Here is a 26068-nt window from a genome sequence, read left to right as displayed (position 1 = left end):
CTCCAGCGCTCCTCTGGCTGCCTACACAGAGGGGAACAGAGGAACACCAAAGAGAAAATAAAGCACTCTCTCTCACTCTCTCTCTCTCTTACACACACATATACACACACAGCAGTCATCCATCACAAAGATCTACAAATAGCAGCTCGCAGGCTCCTCCCATATCCCCTCCCCTCCGTCCAGTGTTCCTTCCCCCAATCCTGAACGCACCACAGTCACCCCCCTACGATCTCTCAGGAGTCCCAGTGCAGCTCTGGCCATACGCTCGCACGCATGCACGGGTGGACGATTCACGGCGTACCCCCCGTCCCAACACTCTGACCCTGATGAAAGATACGAAGGGGGACGTTGGTCATTTCAATGCATACACTCCCTCGAGAACACTGGAGACCAAGAAGGTGCTTGGATACATTACAAAGAACAAGATAGAGAGAGTCAGTGGGTCAAACCTGAAGTGAATATAGAAAGACATAAACTCACTTCTAGTTGCTCACTATTTATACATGAGAGAGAATGTGTTTGAACACTGAGCATCCGTAGAGCTGAAAGAACCTCTTGGTTCATGAAGTTTTAAAATATCAGACTCATTATTTCAATTCAAACACAAATATCTGCACTATTTCGTCGAAAAAAAACACTGAGCATTTCTCACATCGTCTCAGAAAGACTCCTCTGGCTTGCTCATTAGGATACAAGCATATAAAACCGAGAGAACACATTAGGTCTAAGCTATTGTATTTAGTTTTAGCTACTGAGGTTTGGATTCAAATGTTGATGAGCAATCCATGAGGCTAAGAACTGGAAGAATCGAGTCTAACGGCTTTTGTAATGCTGGCCTACGATTTCTACTAAGTACGCTTCGAGGACCCCTTGGGTGTCCCCAGAACCTTAAAAATGAAACAAAAAGCAATCGAAAGCCAGTACGTTATTAGTTACCACTCATTGCACAATGGTAACCCGAGGTGCTCTGAGTAAATGAGCAGACAGTGACGGATTGCTGTTTTATACTTTTAGTGAAACTCTTTTTTTTTTTTTTCAAAGCATTAATGATCCTTTAATGACACTAAGGGTTTTTCCTGGTATTAGCATCAGTATCCAGAAAGTAAAAATTCACCACATTGTTTTTTTAAGCTGCAAAGATGAACTTCAGCCCTTTTTTTAGGATCGGACAAAAAAAAAAAAAAAAAACGTGTCGGTGATAGCCTAAACAGACCTGCCAGAGAGAGGAGCTTAAGCGTGACAGCTCTGGTGTGGAGCCTGACGAGGACGGCGAGAAGGAGCAAACATCACGAACGCCGCACATTAATCAAAAGACTTGGGGGAGTTCCTTTCACTTCCCTTCAGATTCGGACCAGACGCACAGCAGGTGATGGTGTATTATTACTTTTATTGTGCTGTCCTGCTAAACAGGATGACACACAGGGAAGAAAAAAAACAGTTGTCAAAGAACAATAGGTGGCGTCTGATTACAAAACGTACGTCGGATCAAATTAGATTTGATCTGCATTATCCCTTACATCTAAATACAGTACGTGGATGATTTTTTTGGGGTACATTTAATATTATCTTTGAACATATAATATTATCCTATTATATTTTTTTCATCTTCAGGTGAGCGATTTATCCGGGTCAGGTTCCGGGAGATGTTGTGCATCTCTATATTGACCTTATTATCAGGAGGCAGGGGGAAACTAGAGTACCGTGAGGAAACCCACCTACAGGAACTTAATACAGACAAGTAACACAAGCTCAGGATCAGTTCGATTTGAAAGTAAGCAATCGATCCCAGTAGAACACAGACTATATATATATATAGTATATTATATATATATATATATATATATATATATATATATATATATATATATATATATATATATATATATATATAGTAAGGATGGTAAGAGTAATAAAAGTTATGGATGTGCATCGAATTAAAAATGTGTGCTTCGGATGCACGATGTATCATTTTAAATCATATTTGCATCGGTAAAAAAATGATTTATTTATATATAATAATTAGTTGTTACGGTCCCCTGGTGGTCTAGTGGAGTTGTTATGCTATATTTTTATTATTTAAAAAGTGAGCAATAATTTGTGATCAGTATTTGATATGTGGATTGATTTCTCATCGCTAAACTGTTTCTTGAGCGCGTTCTCTCAGCACCGCTGCTGCTACATGAACATGACATATCACAACACTACGGAGACGGAGGCGTGTCCTGAGAGTCACATAGAATACAGATTAACATGGCAGAGGTAGAGCTGTAACTTCCTGCACACACAACAGGAAAACGTCTGGTTTTATTTAGTCTTTTTTCTTTTCTTTTTCTGCAGAAATGTCGATAAATGTCGATATATGATTTGCTGTCTGTCTAAAGTAAAAAAAATGAAAGTGAACTATTTCTGTAATAATGAATCGCATCTCATTGAATTGAATCAAATCGAATTGGAAATCAGATTTCTTCATACCAGAAAACAACACAGAATACCACCAATCTCTCAGAATTGTACACATTTACACCCTTTTACAAATCTGAATAACAGATCTGACCCAATCCTCCTTTGCAGCATGTCTTCCACACACAATGCGCACTTTATCCTTGCACACACTTCTTGCCTTTGCACTATTCAAACTTTCTAAATGTGTAATTTGTCTTGTGTTTAACTTTCCCCCTTATGTCCTCATCATTTCTCTTACAGACTGCTGGAGGATTTACAGAGTAAGAATTCCATTGTATGGTATAACAGATTGTTTCCTGTTCATATAACAAGATTTTTGAATTTTTGAAAAAGTCCTTATTCGGGTTCAAATTCACAACCGCTCCAGTCATAGACACGAGAACATAACGATCTTGTGAAACCGGCCCTAATGATCGAACGCGGTGACGTACAAACCGCCGTGTTTAACCGCAGTGAGCCTTACGGAGCTAATCATGCTACTGTTCTCTTTCTTCAGTAAATAGCAGGTTCTGCTCGTGGTTCTTCTTACTTTTTTTTATTTTATTTTTTTTCACATTTACTAGTTTCCAGTAAATATTGTAGCTTTAGTGCTGAAAAATGGGGGCAACGATCACGTCTGGGCTGATCACAGGCCAAACGCTTACTTTTATGCAAAATATATGTATATAAATATATTTTTCGAGCTGAGAATATAATAATTATTATGTAATATCTCTAAGCCAACACCAGAGAACTGTTTCATATCACTGTACAATTTGAGACAAGACTGAAGGCTCCAGGGTACAGCATTTAAAATAGTGTAACACTTCTTCAGCCCCTGCAGAGACTGCCACATGGGAGCAAATCAAACTGTCCAACATCCTGCGTAGCACAACGTGGCCGCAACACCGCAAGCTTTGCACACACACACACGCACACACACACGTCAGAGTAATTCCGTCGGTGGATATAAGAACAGCGTTAATGAGAGAGACGACTCAGCAGGAACATGTCTTACTACTAATTGAATAAGGAACTTTAAGGTGCTGTCAAGAGCCGGGAGATAAGTGCATGCAGACGCAGGGCCGCGCTCTCTGCATCGACTTCAACACTCTAAACATAGATTCGGCGAATTCCACATTTAGGCGCATTGAAAGAAAACAGAGCTCTTTGGGTGTCTAGCCAGACATGTCACAATGTGCAGCTACAGAGCCAGGAACGAAAGAGCAAAAATGTGCATAATAATAGAGGTGGGTTTTTTATTATTATTATATAAATGTATATACATTTTTCAGCATAATTTTGGCAATATAAAGTGGGCAACAACCAGCCAAAAATGAAGCAAATTTATCAATAAAAAGCAAAAAAGACTTTTTAATGATCAATAGCGGGTTACTTCAGGGAAAAGTTGGATCTCAGAATGATAGATTTTCTTTATTATTTTTTTTTGCATGGATTCAAACCAAGTACAGAAACGAACTGCATGTGTGACAAGATTCCTCACACCAAGCTGCATTTTCTCTACCTGCTCTCTCTCTCCCCCTTGTGGTCAGTATTAAAATAGCACCGATAGGCTGTGAAAGCACAAAATCACTCGTGTTTATTTTTTTCCCCAACTTATAAGTACAGAGTGAGTCAACTGTATAGCAAATCATACATTTACTTAAGTGCCTTCTGACTTCTAACGCATGACCCTGTAGTGCACAATTTTTTTTAATAAAAGGTTTAAATAAAACTAGATAATCTTTTTTTTGTTTTGTCTCCAGGAAGACACAGCTCTACCTCTGCCATGTTAATCTGTATTCTATGTGACTATCAGGACACGCCTCCGTCTCCGTAGTGTTGTGATACATATTCACGTAGCAGCAGTGGGGTTGCGAGAACGCGCTTGAGAAACAGTTTAGCGATGAGAAATCAATCCACATATCAAATACTGATCACAAATTTTTGCTTACTTTCTAAATAATAAAAATCCAGCACATCTACTAATTATATATAAATAAATTACTTTTTTACCGATGCTATAAATGGTAAAAAACGGTGCGAATCAGTGAATCTTACCATCCCTATAACCTTTAACTGCTCTGGATAAGGATGTCTCTCAAATGTACAGTAGACATGGTCTATTTGAACCTAAATAGTTTATGCAAATGAAATATTGATGAAATAATGAATGTTCATTATTATAACCAACATGTTCATTGACTGGTCATCCTCTAGATTTTGTTCCAACTGATTCCATCTAATTTATTGAACTGCTTTATATGAGATTAGGGTTCCAACAACTATAATCGATAATGAAATTCAAAATCCGCTTGTGCAGTGGCGGACGGTACAGGGTCGACTGGCAGCAGGAAAAACTGTGTGTATTTAGCAGACGCACTTATCCAGTACAAAAGTGCTTTGAGTCTTTAGTAATGAATAAATCTACACTGGTACGCAAGATTACAAACTTTTGATAAATATAACTCTTGAATTCTACAAAGCAAACTTGGAAAAAGTGCTAATTTAAGTATTTCAGGAAAAGAAGGTCTTAAATCGTTGCTTGAAGATAGTCAGGGACTCTGCTGTACGGACATCTAGGGGAAGTTTATTCCACCACCTCGGTGCCAGAACAGAGAAGAGCCTTGAAGTGTACTTACCTCTCATTCTGAGAGAAGGTGGTACCAGTCGAGCAGTGCTGGAGGATCTCAGACAGCGTGGTGCAGTGCGAGATGTGATGAGGTCTCTGAGGTAAGAGGGTGCCGGTCCATTTTTGGCCTTGTAGCCAAGCATCAGTGTTTTGAATCTGATACGTGCAGCTACTGGAAGCCAGTAAAGGGAGCGCAGCAGTGGGGTGGTTATATTAAAATGTTGTAAGACTGTAAAACCTGCAAGTTATTGCAAAGCAAAGCTTGTGTGGGATGGAAGTACCACAGTGATGCACAAGCACGTGAAAAGGAAACACACTGGTGTCACGGATGAAGGTGAAACATCATCACGGTGAGCAAAACTGTAGAATCCACATCATGTGAAAATGGTGTAGTTTAATGAAGTGCTATTGTGTAAACTGTTTGTAACTTCGGGAAAGTCGCACTGGATCTGATCTGTTCTCTTTTTATAGCATTCACCTTGAATACTTAAAGGTTTGGTTTGTTTTTGTTACAGAAAAAAAACCCAAACAGTAAATTTGTTTAAAAGGGAAATTCCCCAGCTTTTATTACAGCTTTTATTATAAGCTTTAAAACGTCAAATTATGTCAAAATTAAAGATTGTTAAAGTCAATATGTGGCTTTTATACATGAACATCCTGAATTAGTTTTATATAGTTGTGATAAGCAAAACATCAAATAAAAAACATCTAATGAATTAGATTTGAATAATCAGCAAATAATCAATAAGCTACATAATCATTACAGCCCTATATGAGATTATAGATCTTTTTTTTTTTGTTTTCTTGAAAGAACCACATACCCTGACAAAGAACCATTAAACACACTATTTTTAAGCGTGCAGTGATTTGCCTGACAGGAATAACAGCACATTCAATGTGTTCATATTTCTAACATGGCACTGTTATGCCAATCTTTTTAAACATCTGACCAATCAGATTGCAGAACTCAATACTTTGATAGAAATCTATGAATAAATTATGATCGATTTACAAACCACGTGACATTGGGCTTGATTCCGACCACTAGTTCTTGTGCGTGTTAAAATTGTATAAAAGTGATAGATGAACAGGTTTCCTATTCAGGGTGTAGACTCCAGATCCATCAAGACCCTGGCAAGGAAACACATTTTGTGTTTGATCTGAACCAAAACAGTTCAGATTTGAATGCAAATTACAACAATTCATTTTGCTTTGGTGGCTCTGGCCGTGTTCTGTATTTATAATTTTGTCAATATACTGTATTTTTCGGACTATAAGCCGCTACTTTTTTTCCTATGTTTTGAACCCCGCGCCTTAAACAACGAAGCGGCTAATTTATGGATTTTTCCTGGGTTTTTCCGGTTTCACAAACTTCAAGCCAAAAAACTGAGCGACATAACATTAGACCAATGAAATTTCTGAATGGAAACGAAAAAAAAACGCACCTCACCTGTGTTCTGAGCTGCACGGCATCAGGAGAAAAAAAGTTTTTTTTTTTTTTTTTTTTAAACGCATGACGATGCCAAAAAGATAAACTGCCGAGATAAATAGTTGTGTAAGGAAGGAGGAAGACGGTGAACAATGACTTACTTGGTCGGCTACTGTTTAGATACAAGCCGTTGTAACGCGTTGAGTCTGGGTGAAGGGAGAGCTCGCTAACTCCAGTTGCAACATATAAGCACAGACAGGTTTCCAAAACTCGTGCTTTTTTATTTTTCTTGGCAACAGCGTTATGGGTTAGTCAAAGAAACTTGAGCATCAGAAAATAATAAGGACATAATCCTCAGTCTTGCACACACGCAGTAATACTGGAAAGATGCAGTGGCATGCTATTCCCAAAATACCGCTATGCTCATAAAGAAAGCGCAACATATTTCACCCGTTACACCGTGTGTAACGTGTCTTTCGTTAAAGCCTGTGTAAAGAACATTAGTGTAGACTGCGGCTTATAGACAGGTGCGGCTTATTTATGTTCAAAATAAAAATATTTGTAAAATTCAGTGGGTGCGGCTTATATATGGGTGCGCTTTATAGTCCGGAAATTACGGTAGGTAGAATAAAAACTCAATGACATGACTTGAGAGAATATTCATATACAAACACTATATGGACAAATTTGTGGATAAGTAACTAAGATTCATATGTGCTTTTTCACCATTTGGTTCTACATTAAGACCCATTAGCTATTATAATAACCTTCGCTCTTCTGGGCAGATGTTCCACTAGATTTTGGAGGACGCTTGTAGATATTTTTTCCTCAAGGGTCTGGGGTGCAGACTCCAATTCATCCCAAAGGTGTTCAGTGGGGTTGAGGTCAGAACTTTGTAGCATGTCACTCAAGCTCAAACCTTGTAATCCATATCTTCATGGAGCTGGCTTTGTGCATAGGGGGGTTTGTCATGCTGGAGCTAAAGGGAAGTAAAGAGAAAAGTTCATGCTACCACATCCAAACATCCTGTGTGCCTCCAACGTTGTGCTAAAAGTTTGGGGAAGAACCGCATATGGCTGAAAAAGTCAGGTGTCCCAATACTTTTGTCCATATAATGTATATTAAAGGCCCAAACTTTCCAAGAGGAACAAAATCAATAAAGAGTAGATTTTAATACTTTTGATTTAATGTCAAAAGCTGAAGGCACTGTACAATACAGCTATGACTTTAAACCCAATCATGACAACATCGATCCACATACTGCTACAATACCATGCTGGTTTTAATAACTGGTAAAGTCGGAGGTAAAATGTGAACAATGCAGTCACCATAAAAAAAAAAAAAGGCAAAGAAAAGCCGAGTGAAACTCAAGAGCCACTGAGATGAAACGAATCACTTTCACATATAAAAATATTAAAAGAAATAACTTAAAAGCAATCTCAAGTTAAAGTGGTTAAATCCTAAAAATAAACAATAAAAAAGACAGTAGTATAAAAGATGAGTTAACAATATAAGACTGCAAATAAACATGGAGAAATTCAGGCTGAAGCTTATTCACATTTAAAAAGTTAAAATAAAAATCCTTTAAAAACACATTGTTCGATGTGAAATCCCACAAATCTGACAAATTCCTTTGTCTTTTATATCCATGTTCCACGAGGCTGAGCCTAGTTTCATTTCGGTACAATGCACTTTCGAGTGGTGATGCAGAAATCAATGGTAGTATAACAAATAAAATAAAGTCTACATGCCTCTAAAATAAGTTATGAATAAGTGTAAACTAGGACATGTTCCGTTTGGAAAAACAGAAACTTCCCCCCCCTCAAAAAAGACAATTTTCAATAAACTTCTCACATCTCAAACATTGTAACAGCGACCACCTGTGTAGCCTTCAACATTTGTAAGAAGACCACAATTTCATCCCAGACTCTGTATATTTATACTAAAGCGTAGGTTTAAATTAAACACAACAGCTGTTTAGTATGTCACATTTCGGGTGCAGTGGATGTCTAGTCATGCTAAATTTACATACCTGGATATTTTTTTTTAAATCCAGTGGAAGCCAAAGTACACATCCTGAATTAATAATATCAATAATAAAAAATAAAAATAAAAACCCTCTCAGTACATGCTTAACCTTCCTAAATACAAACTCTATTCCAGGCTTTTCTGAGTAGATGCTACATGCTTGCGACAATTTTTACTTTTTTTTTGTTTTCCCCCTACATCTTTCAAACATTTTTAATTTAGGACATTCACAACTGGTTATAATATCTAACCCATGTAAAAATTAAAAAAAATTGTTTGGAAATCCATCTTGTTTGCATAGTAACACTTGTTAATTGTTTCCAAATAAATACTTCCTAAGCTGAAATTAATAAAAAAAAAAAAAAATAAAAATAAAAAATGAAAATGAAAATGAAAAAAGGAAGAAAAAAAAAAAAAAAAAAACATTACAGGCTTAAACTAGAATGTTGTCCTGAAGAATGAGGAGTTCTTTTGATAGATGAGGAACCCTGAAAGAAGGTATGACAAGAATTGAATGAGAAATATGGCTGACCAACACAGTGTTCAAAAGTGATTTCAACAAAGCGCAATAAATTAAACTCAGTCCAGGAGAATTCAGTTTTCATGTATTATAATGTAAAAGGTTACAGAGGCACCAAACCAAACAAACTTCTTTAAAAAACAATAATTAAAACAAAACAAAACAAAACAAAAAAAGTAACCTGTACAGATCCGGTCGCAACTTACGTTTTCTTTGTTCACATCTTTGCTTTGGCTCGTCCCGGATGCCACTCGTTCATTTGTAACTTGATTCCCCAAAACTTTCTTCTGTTGAAAGGAATTCATTTTTAGGTGTAATACTGATGCAGTGTTGAGTAGTAGAATGAATCAATATTTAAGAAAGAAAGAGGGAAAGACAGACTGACCTTGATAAGGCCTCCGAATGAGCGGGATCGAGCATGCTTTTGGTTGGAAGGTCTAGGGCTTTCACGGGTTGGAGTGCCCTGCTTATTGAACTGGGGGAGAAAAAAGAAAAGAAAAGAAAAAAAAACCCTATCGGTTCACCGCCAATTGTAATATTATGGGCAGAACCCGAGATTATTCCGTTAATATCTTCAGTGGTGAACAGTAACGAAGTTAATGTAATTCTTTTTTGTGTATCTGTACTTTACTGAAGTATTTCTATTTAGGGAGACTTTTAACTTCACTACAATTCAAAGTCAAATATCTGACTTTTTACTCGACTACATTCCGTGAAATCAGTCGTTCCTTTTTATTAATGATAAAACTTAACGTCGATCACGTAGCAATCCACCAATCGGGGTCGAGCGCTCGCTGCATTTTAACTCTGTATTGATTGGCGATTGGTGGAATCTAATTTTAGTGTATTTACTTACACTAACATACAGTCCAGCATCAGTTCAACAGCAAGCAGAACATTTAGAGAGGAATAAATGATAGAAGAAACTCCAGACTTGGGTACATTCAAAGGCAAATACTTTACTCGAGTACATGGTTTGTGTACATTATCCACCACTGAATACCCCAGTAGTTCAGATGTAATGGTTTCGAACACAATGCTGAACATCCTCGTCTTCTCCAAATCAGATACCAGGCGAGGACGAGGTTAAGTGTGGAAGAGCAACAGGTTACCTGTCGAATGAGTTTCTTCTTCTTTGCAGAGTCAGGCATGGTGCTGACATGCTGAAAAAGCTCCCGCAGCGCCTCCTGCGTGTGTTTCTGACCGCCGCTGCCGTCTGCCTCGCTGCTTCTCTTGGATGGGGGGCCACGTACCGCTCCGGCGCACAGCTCCAAGTCGTCCTAAAGCAACGTGGCGGAAGTCATTTACATTCTGGTCACTTTCTCACTTCCACTGAATAAGTGTGTATTAAAAAAAAAATACATCTAAGGGTTTCCAAGGCAGACGGATGCGGTCAGTGCTTTACTACGGTGTAATGAAAGATAAAAGACAAACTTCATTTGTATGCAAATTGTCCTCGAATATTAATTCAACTCTTTTTTTTTTTTTTATTTGACCTGCTCAAGAACAAAAAGTTATAATTATATTTGGGCATGAAGATGGAGGGAGAGGGGGTGGGGTGGGGGGGATTAGACTAGAAAAATCACAATTGCGATTTGAGCTCAGGTGACTGATCAGAAGATCAAGAAAAGGCCCCGATATCACACTGACTCTGCATAATTATAACCTTTGATTGAGGAGTTTCTGAGCCGGTGAAGAGCATCCGTGCATGATCTTTGATGTACGCTGGAGCCTTGAAAAACACAGAACAAGTCGTTAAGGCGCGAGTTTGCGAGATCAACCTTCATTTGCGACGGATTAGACGACTTCTAGAAGGACATCGAAAGATGAAATGACTTTCGAAAAGAAAAAAAAGCCCCAACTAAATAACTTTCCGAGTTCTTACCCGAAACAACTTCTGCGAGTGCTTGATGAGAAACGCGACGCCGTTGTTCAGCTTGTTCAAATTGTCCTGCAGATCGTTCGCAGTCACCTGGGACACGAAAGGTTTTTTTTTTTAAAAGAAGTGCCGCAGCACACAATAAGTGAATAACAATGGTGAAAAACTCAGACCTACATTTTTGGGCCATATGATATGAGGTGCGAACATGAGGGCCAGGTTGAAGGCAGACATTTTGTTTTTGTCCTGCTGCTTGGCGGTGTGATAGAGAAGGTCCAACAGTAGTTTGAGGAGGCTGCGGTTGGCTGGAGGCAGCAGCATGAAGAGAAGCTGCAGTGCTTCGAGCTGGCGCTCTTTGTTTGGTACAGAGGTCTTGTTTCCTTTCTCGTCGAACAGCGTAATCTCTGTAAAGGATCGAATGAGTGAAGGACACGGTGTCAAACTAATTCATGTATCGCATTTTCAACTAGGGAAAAAATGGCAAATTATTTGCAATTTATTTGTTTCATTTAAACAAACATGGAGCACTGTTTCCCCACGGACCATTATTGCTGATGCACCACCTGCTAAAATCTGGAGCAATTGTTGGGAAGATTCAGGCCAAAGAACACGGCAGTAATTTTCCAATGTTTGGGAACATTTCAAACAGTACAGTAATTTTTAAAAAGTAATTCGAAATGTAATACTTTTTTTTTCATTTATATAGTTGTATTTTGATGTAATATGGCAATTAAATGCACTAAATGGGTTTAGTTTTCACAGATACTCGTGTGTGCAATTTTAGCAATAAAAACTTTCATATTTCTAAAAAGGAAACACGTGACTTGTTCATTTTTAGAGACCCATCAAATTTTCTCTTGCATTTGACCGATGGAATAATCAGTAGAATTCTGGTTTACCAAAATAATCGTTAGCTGCAGCCCTATTTTATACGTCCACTTGTAATGGAATATAAATGTGCTTAGTCGACATTATTTACGATTGAAATATTACCAGCACTTGATATGAAGCTCCTAAACCTTTTATTTAATACTAATACGGCAATACTTTTTTTATTGAAATAAACTTATTGAGCGCCAAAACTTCTAGACCTTAGGTTCAAAAAATAACCATTAGATAGAGAATTATTGTACTTTAGGTCTCATTATTTCTAAATAATGGCATCTAGAAATAGATTTCAGACATTTCGGACTGTGGTTAGTGTTAAAAGCAACTGTTTAAATGGATGTTTTTTAGCAGATTCTACAGGTTCATAAACATTTTCAAACTAATCCAATATTATGCCCGTTAATTAAATGTGAAGTATTGGGGCACTTAAGTTTTTCAGCCACATGTTGTTCTTCCCCAGTGTTACCACCAAGACGAAGGCACATGACAGGATGTCTTTGGCAGTGGCAGCATTAAATTTTCCATTCACTCACACTAGCAGATCCAAACCTGTTCCAGCAGGACAATGCTCATGTACACAAAGCGAGCTCCGTGAAGATATGCGAGTGGCCTGCTACAGAGCTCTGACTCTATGGAAGCACAGAGGCAGCAAAATTCTATTTCAAATGTAATATGCAAAAAAAGCATTTCAGTATTCAGTACAATTTGCATTTGCCTTTTCCAATAAACATTTTGAATATGTGGATTACATACTGATTTTAATGCTTTACAAGTTGCATAATTTAAATGAATTACCCAAATTGATATGATGTGTAACGTGTCCAAGCAGAAACGGTAGCAAAATGAACATTTAAATGTTATTTGTCCGAAATGCGTTCACACGACACTTGACTGGCGTAACACAGTGTGATATTCGGAGCAAAATTCATAGAAATTGATTTTTTATTTTTCTTTGAAATTGCCATTTCAAAGATTACATTTTAAATTGAATTTTGATCCCCCCTATGCTTCCGTAACCTTGCGGCGGAAATGAGCACAGATCTCCACAAATCTAGTGGAACATCTTCCCAGGAGAGTGGAGGGTACTATTACAGTAAATGGGATGTTTGTAAGTGCTTTTTTTAAGCTTACACTATGGTTAGGTCCACAAACTTTTACACTATATATTGTAGCTATTAAGAGCCATAGAGCATTTTTATTCATTTTTCACAAAGTTATTGGAACAAATATTTATAGGCGTATTTATTATGATTTTTTTTTAATTAAATCCATTCAGCTTAAATAACCCAACAAACAGGACACAGGACCCCAATAATAAATACATTAAAAATGGTTGGTGTTACTGTAACCAAACCGAACACTCAGAGAACTCTGGAGGTCCATAACCCCGAATCGAAGAACCGCTGCTTTAAAGCAATAAATCGGTGAAAATATGAAGTGACGCCCCTCTGTGCCAATAAAACTGTCCTGAGGGGTCACGGTCAAGCCTGAAAGAGACTACCTGCTATTTTGAGATGCGCGTGATAATGGCGATGAGTCAGCAGCGGCTCTGGGAGCTCCCCGAGGAAGGCCTTGAGCAGTGTGGCCGCGTCACGCGGGTGGTAATCCCCCGTTTCCAGGTCGACATCTGCACCACTGTTGAGCATCTCCCTCAGTGCCTGCTGTCTGATGCTGTTCCCTGGCACACGGAACAGACCCTCTACATGTAGGTCTGACAGGGCAAAGAAAACAGCAACTGCTTCAGAATAAAATATTCATTCGCTTCCTTCGTTCATTAGTCACGTAAGGTCAGGAAATTCTCTCAAGTAATACCGCGGTTGTTTACTTTTAGCAACAAAAACGTTAAGGTGAAGGTCAAAATGTGTTTTGGTTCAGACTAAACTGGACAGTTGCTTACTTTTTCCAAGGTACTCGATGAGCTGGTAAATTTGAGCAATGCCCTCTTCAGTTAATGGTGCTCCAAAGATCACACCTTTCTCTGGAAAAACAAAATTAATTCATAAATAAATAAAATACTACATGGATTAAGTATTGATTTACATGACATTTCCAGAGTCCAGAACCTGTTCCAGCATGACAATGCCCCTGTGCACAAAGCAAACTCCATGCACATACTATATGCTTTACATGGGCTGGAGTGGAAGATCTCCTGCTATAGAGCTCTGAACTTATCTCTTTTGAGCACCTTTGGAATGAATTGGAACGCTGACTGCACCCCGGACCTCCTCACCTCAACTACATCTGTTCTGCTTGTGTGTGAATGAGCACAAATCTCCACAAGTTCGGTGTTGTTATAACAGCGAATGTCCACCGACCGCTTTATTTATCGAGGATATTAAATTCTTCTTGACATTCCAATTCCAATGTCTGAATATTATCATGCGATTATATATTAGCATTACATCAGGGAAAGAGGTCCAGAGGTTCCCAAACACCAAATCACAACCCAAACATTTATGACATGAGACTGTATTATTTAATATATAATATATGTATGGTGTAAAAAGATTAAAAACGCAGTCTTTTACTATTTTTTTTAGACATATGCATGTTCCATTTGTACATGAGTAAACAAATACATCAAATGTCCAACGTTACACTTTACTTTCATTGAACAATCCTCCTTTTGAACGAATAACAGCTTTACACACTCTTGGCATCCGGACTGTTGGTGATTTCTTTCTGACCTTGTGATCCAGTTCATCCCAGAGCAGTTCAATAGGATTTAGGTGTGGTGATAAAGATCACTCCAGGTGACTGTTTGCGCTCTAAATAACAGAGCTCAGATATATGACTCGGTCGTTGTTTGTCATATAGTGAAATGGATCCGAATGAGCAGCAGTCCAGTGGAACTGCGTGGTGTTGCAGTATGGAATTGTAGCCATGTTGGTCTCAAACGTTCTCTGCTCCAAAACAACCTCAAACCATTAAGTATACACTGCTTGACTGTTGCTGTGAGACAGTCTGCCAACATCATCTCTCCTGTTCAAAACTTTCGGACAAAAATTGGGATTCATCCGTCCGTAGAAGTCTTCACTGTCCGCATATTGTGCATATTCTTTACCTTTTACTTTGTTGAAACAAAAGAAACATGCATGTGTCTCTTTTCCACACACACCCTACCAACTGATCTGTGAGAATTGTTTCCTGAATAAAACTTGGCCCCTGGTTTAGCTCAATTATTTCCAATATATCATCCAACAAACACAGTTACCGTGAAAGGACTATCTGTAAATAAAATAAAATTAAATTAAAAACAAAAAAAACAAAACAAATGCACAATAGGTAATTACAAAGGTAGGAAACGTCGGTCCCCTTGGTTTTGTCGTGTCCCAAAATTTTTGTTGAAATACCTGCTGAATCAAAGCTGTCGGCATTTAGCAGAACAGCTGGTCATGGAGTACTGTTCAGAAGAGCGTTGATTTCTGGATAATATAGTGACATCACATGCTCGTTGACCAACCGCATCGTTGGAAATACAACATTGCCGCAGCATAGACATGCAACACATCAAAACACTGAGGAAGTGGTAGCTCAGTGGTTAAGGTACTGGGTTACTGATTGGAAGGTCGGGTGCTTCAAGCCCTGGTATCGCCAAGCTGCCACTATTGGGCCCTTGAGCAAGGCCCTTAACCCTCTGTGCTCCAGGGGCGCTGTTTATGGCCGACCCTACGCTCTGACCCCAGCTTCAAAGCAGGCTGGGATATGCGAAGAACAAAATTTCATTGTGCTGTAATATATATGTGACACTATATATATTCTATTCTGAACCGCAAAGACAAATGATTGCTTGGTAATATGACGTCACTGTGACATATCGAAACTCTCGTCTGGTCATGGAGATTCTTGTTCTGAGTTTAGTGTTGGGGAAAAAACTATTCCCGGAGTTGAATTTTGCAAAATCTTTTGAACATTTGAGTTTTTCAGACACTTTTTTCTTCTTCACTTTGCCCTTTATGACAAATTTCCTGTAAATGAATGATGAATGAGACTGTGTAATGGTTGCAGCACGGTTTCTGAGGTGTGTTTTGTTTACCTTTTCGCTTTAGGAAGTTGGGGAGACGCAGGAAGCCTGTGGAAGCAGGAAGCTTGAGGTCTGCTTCTCCCTGGAGTTGTGCGAACTCTGCTCCGGGTAAATCAATGAGCCTGCTGATGTTACTCAACAAGAGCTCAGTGAAAACCTGCGGCTTCTCGTGCCTCAGTTTCTCCACGAAGAAATCCGGGTTGAAAATAACCGGCTGGCTGTGAGGCATCTCCTGGCTTATGACTATGTTACATACTGTTCCCCTGCGGTAAAGCACAATGATGCAATAAAAGATACAGATATAAATAAGCTATGAAAAGTGCAGAAATTGTTTTTAACTATAAATAAATAATGTACATTTTTTCAGCATTAGCAAACAATCGAGGCAGTTCCATACAAATACCTTTATCTCTATTATTATTATATACACACTCAGTATACTAATGTGGCTTAGTTCCAAATAACTACGCACTAATAACAGACGCGCACTTTTCAGGGTATAAAACACCCACTTTTGCACACTATATAGTGAACTACAGGTACCAATACAAAGCTATTTGAATTCCACCCACCGCCAACGACGACGCTCAAAGCTAACTGTCAAGATTCAGACAAACTTTGTTCTGCTAGTTATCTAAACACCAAAATAACCCCGAGTCATTTATACTTTCATTGCAATTCACTTTTCATACGATACACAAAACACAAAGTATATTCGCACACCTTCTACTCTGTTTGTTTTCTTCGTGGTCGTTCTCAGCCGCCATGTTCAGTTTGAATTTGCCACTCAGACCGCCTTAGAACCGCCCCCGGATTCCTATTGGCTGGAGCCGAGAGCGAAATTTCAAATCGCAGGGGTAAATGCATGAATATTAATAAACAGAGAATAAAACGGGCATGTGATTGGCTGAAATAATATATATTTAATTTCATTCTATACGGGTTTCACTTCCGCCATGCGCCATGTTTGAATTAAGGGGGTATGGGGTTATATATATATATATATATATATATATATATATATATATATATATATATATATATATATATATAAAACAGTAAAATATATATTAAAACAAATACATTATAATATATATATATATATATATAGTTTTATAAAAATGGTCAAAAAGGAATGTGCGCTAAATTAATCACGAGTTAATAAAATCTGTGCCACAAAAAAACATATACATATATGAGTATTTTTCAGCATTAATCCCATTAATCCTGACCAAATTTAGAACTCCACTTGAAGCCCCAAATTCCCAGGAAACCTTCACCATGCTTCACTGTTTGCAAACATTCTTTATTTTACCGGTCTTCAGCTTTTGCCGCACCCCAGTCCCTATGTTTTTTGCATCGTTTATTCACTTAACCTTGTTTCCATGATAGAGGATGATGAAGGGAAGTAAGCATGATATGCCTATTAAGATTCCTTGTCTGACTACTGTGTCTACAGTCCTCAACCTCTTAAACCCCAGTCTGCTCTGAGACCTTTGCCTGGGAGAGACCTTTCTGATGCAGTATAACTACTGTGTGTCTTGTTGCTGTGCTCAGTCTTTCCATATTGTATGAACTGTGACATGAAACAGTCAGAAGTACAGCTGTTTGCTGTTTTAATCGACATATGGAATTGAAGATCTTTAACACCTGCTTGGTATAATTGGTTAATCATACGCCTGACAAAATCCTACAAAATCCCTGACTTTGTCTTTTATGCAAGTGTACAGAGTGTGCAAAAGAATTAAAAGCTAAATGGTTGTCACACCAAATAGACTTGTCTTCTATTCATTTACTAAATATATTAATACAGCGTGAATTTATAGCTTGATATTACCACCAGGAAAAAGTCAACCATGTGTCAATCCTGGGTGCTGCCTCATTAATATTCATGACCTTAACTGTGTCAGATTAAGATTTTATTGATATATAGTACATTCACATTTAGTGAGGGCCCATAAATATTAATCTTATTTAATTGGCACCTTATTGTATGTGTTTGGGATTTGAACCTGATCTACCACTAGGGGGAGTCCTTGTTCTGAGTTGAGTGTTTTGGAGTTAGGATTCTTACTCTTACAAATGTTAGATTAGTGCAGTTAGTGCAAGCCAGACATGGAAATATCACACACACACTCAAAAAGAACATATGACACTTAAAACACCAATTTAAAAAAAATAAAAGTGGCAGGGGGTAGAGGGGATTTTAATGTTGGGAGAAATATCCAATGCAAGCTAACAAAATAACTGCAATTCCAAATGATTACATGCTTCTTCTTTTTCTTTTAGTGATGTGCTAAACAAATATAAACATGCCTAATTGATCATTACATATTTGGATTTAGGAGGTGGTGCAAGTATAATGATGAATTCTAGCAAATCATGGTCCATAGATTCACTATATTATCACAGGGATAATCATTTTTAGAAACCGTTGACATTTTCACATGTAATGGTACGGCAGGCTCAAGTAACGTTTTAACTGTAACGACATAAACAAGAGCAATCACAAATTATACAAGAGACATTTATGCCTATTGACAGTCAGCAGAATTCACCCATCTTTATACCCTGTGCTATGTAGAAGATAGCAAATAGTTTTCTTATTATGCTGTTACCAATACAAGCAATCCTGAGATTGAACTCATGCTAAAATCACAAAGAACTTGAACCCACTGTATATCCATAAAACCCACAACACATTTTTCATCCGCAGGTGCTGGAATAATGTGCTGCTTCCAGACAGTGTACACGTTAATACGGAATTGGCTCAAATGGAGACTAATGGAGAGTTTTCAGGCTGATGTGCTAACTGCTCCTGTGGAATTCTGGCTAATCATGTTCGCCGCTGACATCGGGTTTCTGTCTTTCCGTGCACGCAGACATCTCGATCTGAGAGGCTCCACAGTTTCCCAGCACGCTTTCCGGAATATTTTCGAGGAGATGCAGAAGAGGATAGGGTCCAGCGCGCTGTTCACATACCAGAGAGGCAGCGACAGGTAGGACTTGAGCACCGTGTATACCGTTAGCACCGTCCCTGACCACGAGTCCACATAGACTTGCATGAGCGAGGATGCAATGTCGGGGAAGTTGCACACAAAGAAAGTCACCACCACAGCCCCTGCAAGCATTGAAAGAAAAGAAAGAGCAGTTGACAGAATGTGCATTATAAACAAAGAAGGTAATCCTGCCAGTAGACACATGTACTTGAATTCTACAGTCCATGGCTGCTCCAGCTCACCTTGATAGACTCAAATCTACTAGTCTACATGGTTTCAAAGTTTTTAAAGAAACAAATCTGGACAAGTTCCTCTTTTGCAATGTTTACACTGTTTACAGCAATGAGGAACTCACATTAACAGCCACATACAGGGTAAAATACATATTCTTAGGGCTAGCAAAGGATCACATGGTGTAACAGAGTGTTCAGAGTATCAGCCAATTGGTTGTGGTATACCATAAAGGTACACACAAGGGTTCTCCAAGCTTTTCTAAGGTATCCATGGGGTCTACCGGCTATAAGCCTTAATCCCGATGATAGTTGGAGCATTTGGATGTGGATTCTGTCCTTGTGCATCTGTTTCAGTCCTCAAAATCTGCCAATGTTAGGGTTGCCGAATACACATTTCAGAGAATTACATTTTCAATAGAATTGAATTACTATATTTTATAAATGTTCTTAAATATATGCTTTTATTTTTGGTTATATTGGATTTTTTGCTTTACCTCTTTCAAACCAATGGCTTTACTACTCCCAAGTCTGGGCCCTCATCCAGGAGGCACCGCTGTGCCAGCCTGTTCATGTGCTAATACAACCATGGTTTCTCTTCTAGACTAAATTATGCAGATATAGTCGTGGTTTCTACTTCCTGTTTAAACTGTGCTTTGTTGTGAAGGCAGCAAGAACTGAGAATCGCACTACAAAAGGCTGTGGGGTAATTTGACCTCAAGAAAAAGGTTAGGGTGAAGGTATCCGGAAAATAAAATCTCACCCATAAGTCGCAAAGCCCGTTTCTCCTGAATCAGCAGCTTCCCATTCTGAAAGCATGGTGGATTTCCTCCTTCACTTACAGCCCTAGTGATGCCCATGGCCATGCGCTGGCGGCTGTTGTAGTGAAAGTGGGCAATGATGAGTATGTAGAGGGCAAAGATGCACACGAGTGGGACCAAGAAGCAGAGGATGCTCCTCAGAAGCAGTGCTCCCTTGTAAAGAGGAGAAGGCTCCTGCTCGGTCATCTCACACATGGTGGACACGACGAAGGCTGCATCAGGTGACGTTGCACCATAATCTAGGATGCAGGCTCGGGCATGCCTGTAGACGAGGGCAAATGGCACTGAAGTCCCTAATGCTAGTAGCCAGATCCAGCCTAGAAGACAGGGCAGTCGTGACCTCCTGAGACCAGCAAGCGACCACATGGTATGACAGATGGCCACATAACGCTCAATAGTAAATGCAAGGATCACCCAGCTGGTTGTGGCGCAGTACATCTGGCGCACCATGAAGTAAGCTTTGCACAAGGGTTCTCCGAGTCTCCATGGGTAGCTTTCCCAGTAATAACGGTATACCGTGATGGGAATTGTCAGTAGCTGGAGGATGTCAGATAGAACCAGACTAAGCAGGTAGAGCTGTATGGCGCTGACCTTCAAGCGGGCATCCCTGAGGAGTGTAAGCATGCTAACGCCGTTGGATAGGACCCCAAAGATAAACAGGACGCTGTAGAAAGTCGTCATAGGGATGGCGACATGGTAGGGCTCCTGTTTGGTGACACTGATGTAAAGGTCAGGTGGTGAGCTTGGACTCGTATTGCAGGACAGCTGGAAATGCATCAAAGATTCGTTCATGTTGAGAAAACGTGGAGACTAATACCCAAAATGACAATGTCTTGCTTTAAACACACCTTAACAGGAGTTGATCAGATAACTAAAGAAAAAAAAAGTGATTTAGAAAGGAAGAACATTTTAGATCATAGTACACAGTCATTCAGTATTACATACAATTCATCATTTATTAGTGTTCCTTTTTTTTTCTTTAATCATGCAAATATGTTTGAGGGCAAAATGGTCCAAAAGGACAGCATGGCTAGGTATTATAACACCAAACAACAATCTGTAATCCTATTCAGCCATTCAGTAGTGTCTATAAAGGAGTATACCGACATCATACCTGAGCCCATAAAAACATTACAATAAGAAGAGTTGGATAATAAAAAAAAGTATTTTCTTGTAATTGTAGAAAAAAATCCCATTAGAAGAAAAAATTACATTTTATTTTCTTCATTCATTTAAAATGTAAAAATGAATGAAGAAAATAAAACAAAAAAATTCTTATCAATGTGGAAAAATATTGCAATATCACAATTATGCCAATATTATATATATATATTTATATTCATATATATATATATATATATATATATATATATATATATATATATATATATATATATATATATATATATATATATTTAATTGTGTATAGCTTTCTTCTAGCCACGTTTTATTAATTCTCCTCCTCTCTTTCTCTCTCTCTCTCTTTCTATAGATATATAGATAGATAGATATATATTACATTATTTCCATACCATCAATTAAATAATTATTTAAATAAGATTTAAAAACTTAAAAATGGTCATACAAAATGACTGCTGTTGCTGTTGAGCTCAAATCTGTAAAGCAAACAGGTGGCGTGAAAATTGCCAATTTCATTCCAACTCAATCCAGTTTGTAACATTAAACAAAATATCTACAATATCATATGTGCTAAAAAACAACAAAAATACAGACTTACTGTGAAGTGTGGAGCATGAAAGACAGAGATGTGCATCCAAGTCTGATTCAACAATCAAATGCAACATTCACTCTGAGGACCCCTTCTCTCTCTCTCTCTCTCTCTCTCTCTCTCTCTCTCTCTCTCTCTCTCTCTCTCTCTCTCTCTCCCTCTCTCCCTCTTTCTCTCTCTCTCTGTAGGTGAATCTTTTGTTACATGACATTGCTCCCATTAATGTTTCACTCATGTTTAATAGTGTAAAATTTGAAAAAAAAAAATCTATATTTAGTAGTAATATATATATACGTATATATATGATGAATTTGGATGGTTCAATTGCAGAAGATTGAAGGATTGAAAGATTGAAGGGCTCTAAAATGTAATAAAAAAAAATAAAAAAAAAGCCTACTGGAAATGCAGCAAACTGTTTTTCAACTGAGCAAAGTCCTGGTCCTGCTGTGAGATTATACATATTGTCCAGTGCATTGGTCTGGCATACTGGAATGTGATTTCAAGGGATCCAAACCAATTTTAATGTTTTTATGTTTTTGGAGAGCGCTGTGTGTGTCCGAGGAGGACATGCAGTTCTGTTTTTTTTTCTCTCCAGCTCTCATCATGCCTCTCTTTAGTGTGCTCTCTCTTTTCTTAAAGCAAACAACACATCAATCCCATAATGTGTTTTTCTTATTTGAGCCCAAAGCCAATGCCATGTGCATGGACGCTCAGAAAAAGAAGTAATGTCCCTCCGTCTCCATGGAGATTGACTTTATCTGCAAATGGAAGTACCTCAGGTTTTTTTGAAGAACACCTGTAAGGAGGGAAAAGCTAAGAATTAACTGCTAGTGCAGAAATTCATTTGTTCGTTCTTTATTTATTCATCCTATCATTTTTGAAACTGAAATTGATCCTGTTCCAGGTTATTGTGGATCCATAGATTATGCATGGATTATGCATTTTATAACAGGACTATTAAACATAAATAAAACTAAATATTATGCTGGTGCACACACCATACTACACTCATTCTTGTTGTAGTAACACCATCACTCCACTTACTAGAATCATTTTTGAGGTAGGAGGAATCTCAAAGAGAACCAAGTTCAAGATCAAACCTGAATCTCTGGAAAGATTAAATATAATTATTCATTCAGTCAATCAATTAAAAAGAAAGAAATAATTGCACACACATGTAGGCTATATGGGATGCTGCTCAATATGATCAATCTTCATTGTATCTATGGTGGACAAGATACATCATGTCAGATATACCAGTGCTCCTGATGCCTTTCTGCTCTCCAGACCTGCCTATACCACCCTAGTGCTATACTTCTGAATGAAGTTCTCTTTAACTGGGCACCACTTGCTTCTGCTAAGGATGGCTCCACATGGACAGCCTATTGGTACAGGACAGTTAAATGGAAGTTGATATTAAGAGTTTGGGGTTAGAACATTGAAAGCTATGATAACTAGAACTGATTTCCATTTCACACAGTTGTGCTTTTTGACCATATTGTACAACTCAACTTCATCATAGCGTCAGCCTTGTCACTGGGGATCAATTTATTTTATATTTTTAATGTATAATTTATTCCCTTATATCAATGTACTTGCATATAGAGACTTTGTAACAATGTTCATCAAGATACAAATAGATCTGAATTAAAGTTCAGTACTTAATACGATTTTAATATCACCATGACTGCGATATCGCGATTAACAAAAAGAGGGGAAAAGAAGATGAAAAGAATTGCTTGATCATATTCAGCAGCATTCCAAATGCATTTATTTGTGTGCGTTCTTGTTTAGTTATAAATTCCTGCTTAATTGAATTCCAAGTCCTTACATAATAACCACCCAAAGCATACAAACAAGTCAACAAAGCAATGGAAGAGGAAGATGAGATTTCATTCTAGAATGAGAACCCATACACAGAAGAAATCTTGTAGAACATTTTTGTAAGAAAAAAGTCAAGATGTGCTAAATTAGACTCAAACTCCCCAAAAGTTGGTATTTCAAGCTAAATAAGTTGTTGCTCTATTATATCAAATGTCTGCCATTGGTTTGGTTTTTATTTTTCCACGGATATGTGAACTTTTTATATCCACTGTATGTAAACAAAAAACATATTTTCCTCTTGTGCACTGATATTAGAGTAAGATTCGAGAAGATTTTTGTGTGAATGCAAAGAAGGTTCACCATCAAAGTGAAAAGTGAACATATTAATGACTTTCATGCGTATATAGTTTTTGTTCTAGTTTTCAGGAATGGCCTTTAAGTCGGAAATTGTACTTGAGATTAAATACATTCAGTAATTGTATTCATTTACATGCATTGCTCGTTAAAGCAGTATTTTGCAGGTTTACTTGATGATTTGCAAATCTCATAAACATATATAGAACATAGAAAACCTTATCAAATGTTTAAACTGATGAAATTTAGTCCTCCGGACTAAAGAGGAGAGGGATCATCTGGCTTGTTATCAACACTCAGTTCAACAATTTGCTGATGGAACGTTGCATTCGTTCCTGTGGAATGGGAAGCGTCCAGATTTAGAAAGACACATAAATGCTGAACGATATATACAGGTTTTAAAGCAACAGATGCTTCCACTCAGAAATTTTTTTTTCGGGTTAAGCCTTGCATATTTAAGTAAGTCATTACAGTAGCATGACTTCATGTCGAATCATGAAACAAAAAATGCAACAAAGGACACTCTGAGCAGCTAAAATCCTGTATCAGACACATTGTGAGGCTGGTATCAAGTGGACAAAAACCGAAGTAACTATAAAAAGGTTTAATAGTTTAATAGTCTTTAAACAGAATACAAACAGCCAGGAAGTAGCCGTACCAGAAAACAGGTGTAGTCCGTAAAAGAACCTGGAAACGGGTAAAGTCCATAGAATGGGTAGTCCATGAATGATCTACAGTATGCACTGCAGAACGGACGATGAGTGAATGAGAGTGAAGGCCTTAAGTAGGGGGAGAAATGATGGGAAACAGGTGACGGTGATCACAGCATGCTGGGTGCTGAGGGAAGGCCTGGCCGGTGGTTCCCTGACACACATATACTACAAAATTCCTTTTCCAAAATCTTCAGCAACTGGTCCTCTCAGTTCCCAGATATATACAGACAGAAAATATGATTCTACACAGTGGTAAACATGGTCATGTGCCAACTTTTTTGAGACCGGTTGCAGCCATCAAATTTAATATGACCATTTTTTCCTCAAAAAGGTAAATATTTTCATTTTAAACATTTTATATTTTTCTGTTGTTTTGTTTGTTTTATTGTGAATAGAATATTAATGAAATGAAATTTGCAAATCATTGCATTCTATTTGTACATTTTACACAGTCTCCCAAAGATATTGGAATACGGGTTGTAATTAAACGTAATCTTTCAAATATATGGAGCATTTTAAGGTCATTCTCTCAATTATTTTAAGCATCAAATAATCAATGAAAATGTTTTGCTGCATAACACAAGCCTGATTATTTTTCCTGGAATATGAACTGGAAGCTGTCTTTCTGAGTATTGTTTTTTCCAAGTTCCAAGAAATACAGTCTATGCTGTATTTAATCTGATTAAAATAAATCCTTAACAAGCATATAGAATCACTAAGGCATGATCGTGCCAAACGAATTACACCAGAAATGAGTTTTTAGTGTATTTTTTTGGTGTTTGTTCAGCAAGCTGATCAAATGTTAGGCTGGAAAGCTGTAGCCTTTGTTAGCTGTATAAAATAAAAGAAGCAACAATTAGAGCAGCTGTTTCTTTTAATTGTCCTTCTGCAGTATTCAAGTTTATTTAAGTCACCTGGCAATGGCATTTAGATATAAAGAGTGTGTCATTTGTATGCTGCATTTCAGGGCGTAGAACATTTAAAACCTTGAGGCAGACGAATTATAACAGCAAAAGACCACGTCAGGCGTACAGTAATTAATCATCTGTGTGTATTGCACAATAGGGAGGTGAATAAAGAGTCTTTATTTTCACTATGAGGTGATTAGATGGACCCACATTTATAGTAACTGTGAGTTTCCCACATGCCTGTCAAAAGTTTGGAAACACCTAGTCTTTTATGGTTCATGACTACGGCTCATTGAAGCCAACTTCACCATACTACAAGACAATGACCCCGAGCGTACGTCCAAGCTCTGTAAGTGTTATTTAAAGACCAAACATTTGGCTGGAGTGTTATCAATTATCATGGAACATCCTGCTCTGGGATGAACTTGAATCACAAGGTCAGAAAAAAATCTCCGACTTTGCAAAATATTTCAGCTAAATGTTTGGGAAAACGAACTGCCTGGAAGCTTAGAGTGTGTAAAGCAGTGGCGAATGAAGTACACAAACCATGTAGTTGATTTGAGGTAGAGATACAGTACATTCCGTAAAATATTAAGTAAAAGTGCTCCCTTTAACTTTCACTTGAGAAAAAGCACAGTAAAGAATTTT

The 26068-nt window shown here is 37.9% G+C and overlaps 2 protein-coding genes across 2 annotated transcripts; both read right to left on the bottom strand.

Moving 5' to 3' along the window:
• Positions 1–7667: 7667 nt before the first annotated feature.
• On the bottom strand, positions 7668–16657 carry arhgap19 (Rho GTPase activating protein 19). Its single transcript, XM_046843588.1, has 11 exons — positions 16566–16657; positions 15855–16105; positions 13716–13796; positions 13320–13529; positions 11108–11334; positions 10937–11023; positions 10718–10783; positions 10164–10331; positions 9437–9526; positions 9258–9338; positions 7668–9019 (listed from the first exon to the last, which is right to left on the bottom strand). Exons 1-11 carry the CDS (start codon positions 16607–16609, stop codon positions 8957–8959), a joined length of 1368 nt encoding a protein of 455 aa, XP_046699544.1. The 5' UTR covers positions 16610–16657; the 3' UTR covers positions 7668–8956.
• A 1347-nt stretch (positions 16658–18004) lies between these two features.
• Positions 18005–21707, bottom strand: LOC124381716 (pyrokinin-1 receptor-like). Its single transcript, XM_046843590.1, has 3 exons — positions 21631–21707; positions 19835–20763; positions 18005–18963 (listed from the first exon to the last, which is right to left on the bottom strand). Exons 2-3 carry the CDS (start codon positions 20682–20684, stop codon positions 18638–18640), a joined length of 1176 nt encoding a protein of 391 aa, XP_046699546.1. The 5' UTR covers positions 20685–20763; positions 21631–21707; the 3' UTR covers positions 18005–18637.
• Positions 21708–26068: the final 4361 nt, after the last annotated feature.

The sequence above is a fragment of the Silurus meridionalis genome, chromosome 28 (genome assembly GCF_014805685.1).
Source record: "Silurus meridionalis isolate SWU-2019-XX chromosome 28, ASM1480568v1, whole genome shotgun sequence".
In the NCBI taxonomy this organism is placed as follows: domain Eukaryota; kingdom Metazoa; phylum Chordata; class Actinopteri; order Siluriformes; family Siluridae; genus Silurus; species Silurus meridionalis.
Note: the sequence above shows the minus strand (reverse complement) of the source record. Positions and strands in the feature narration are given on the sequence as shown.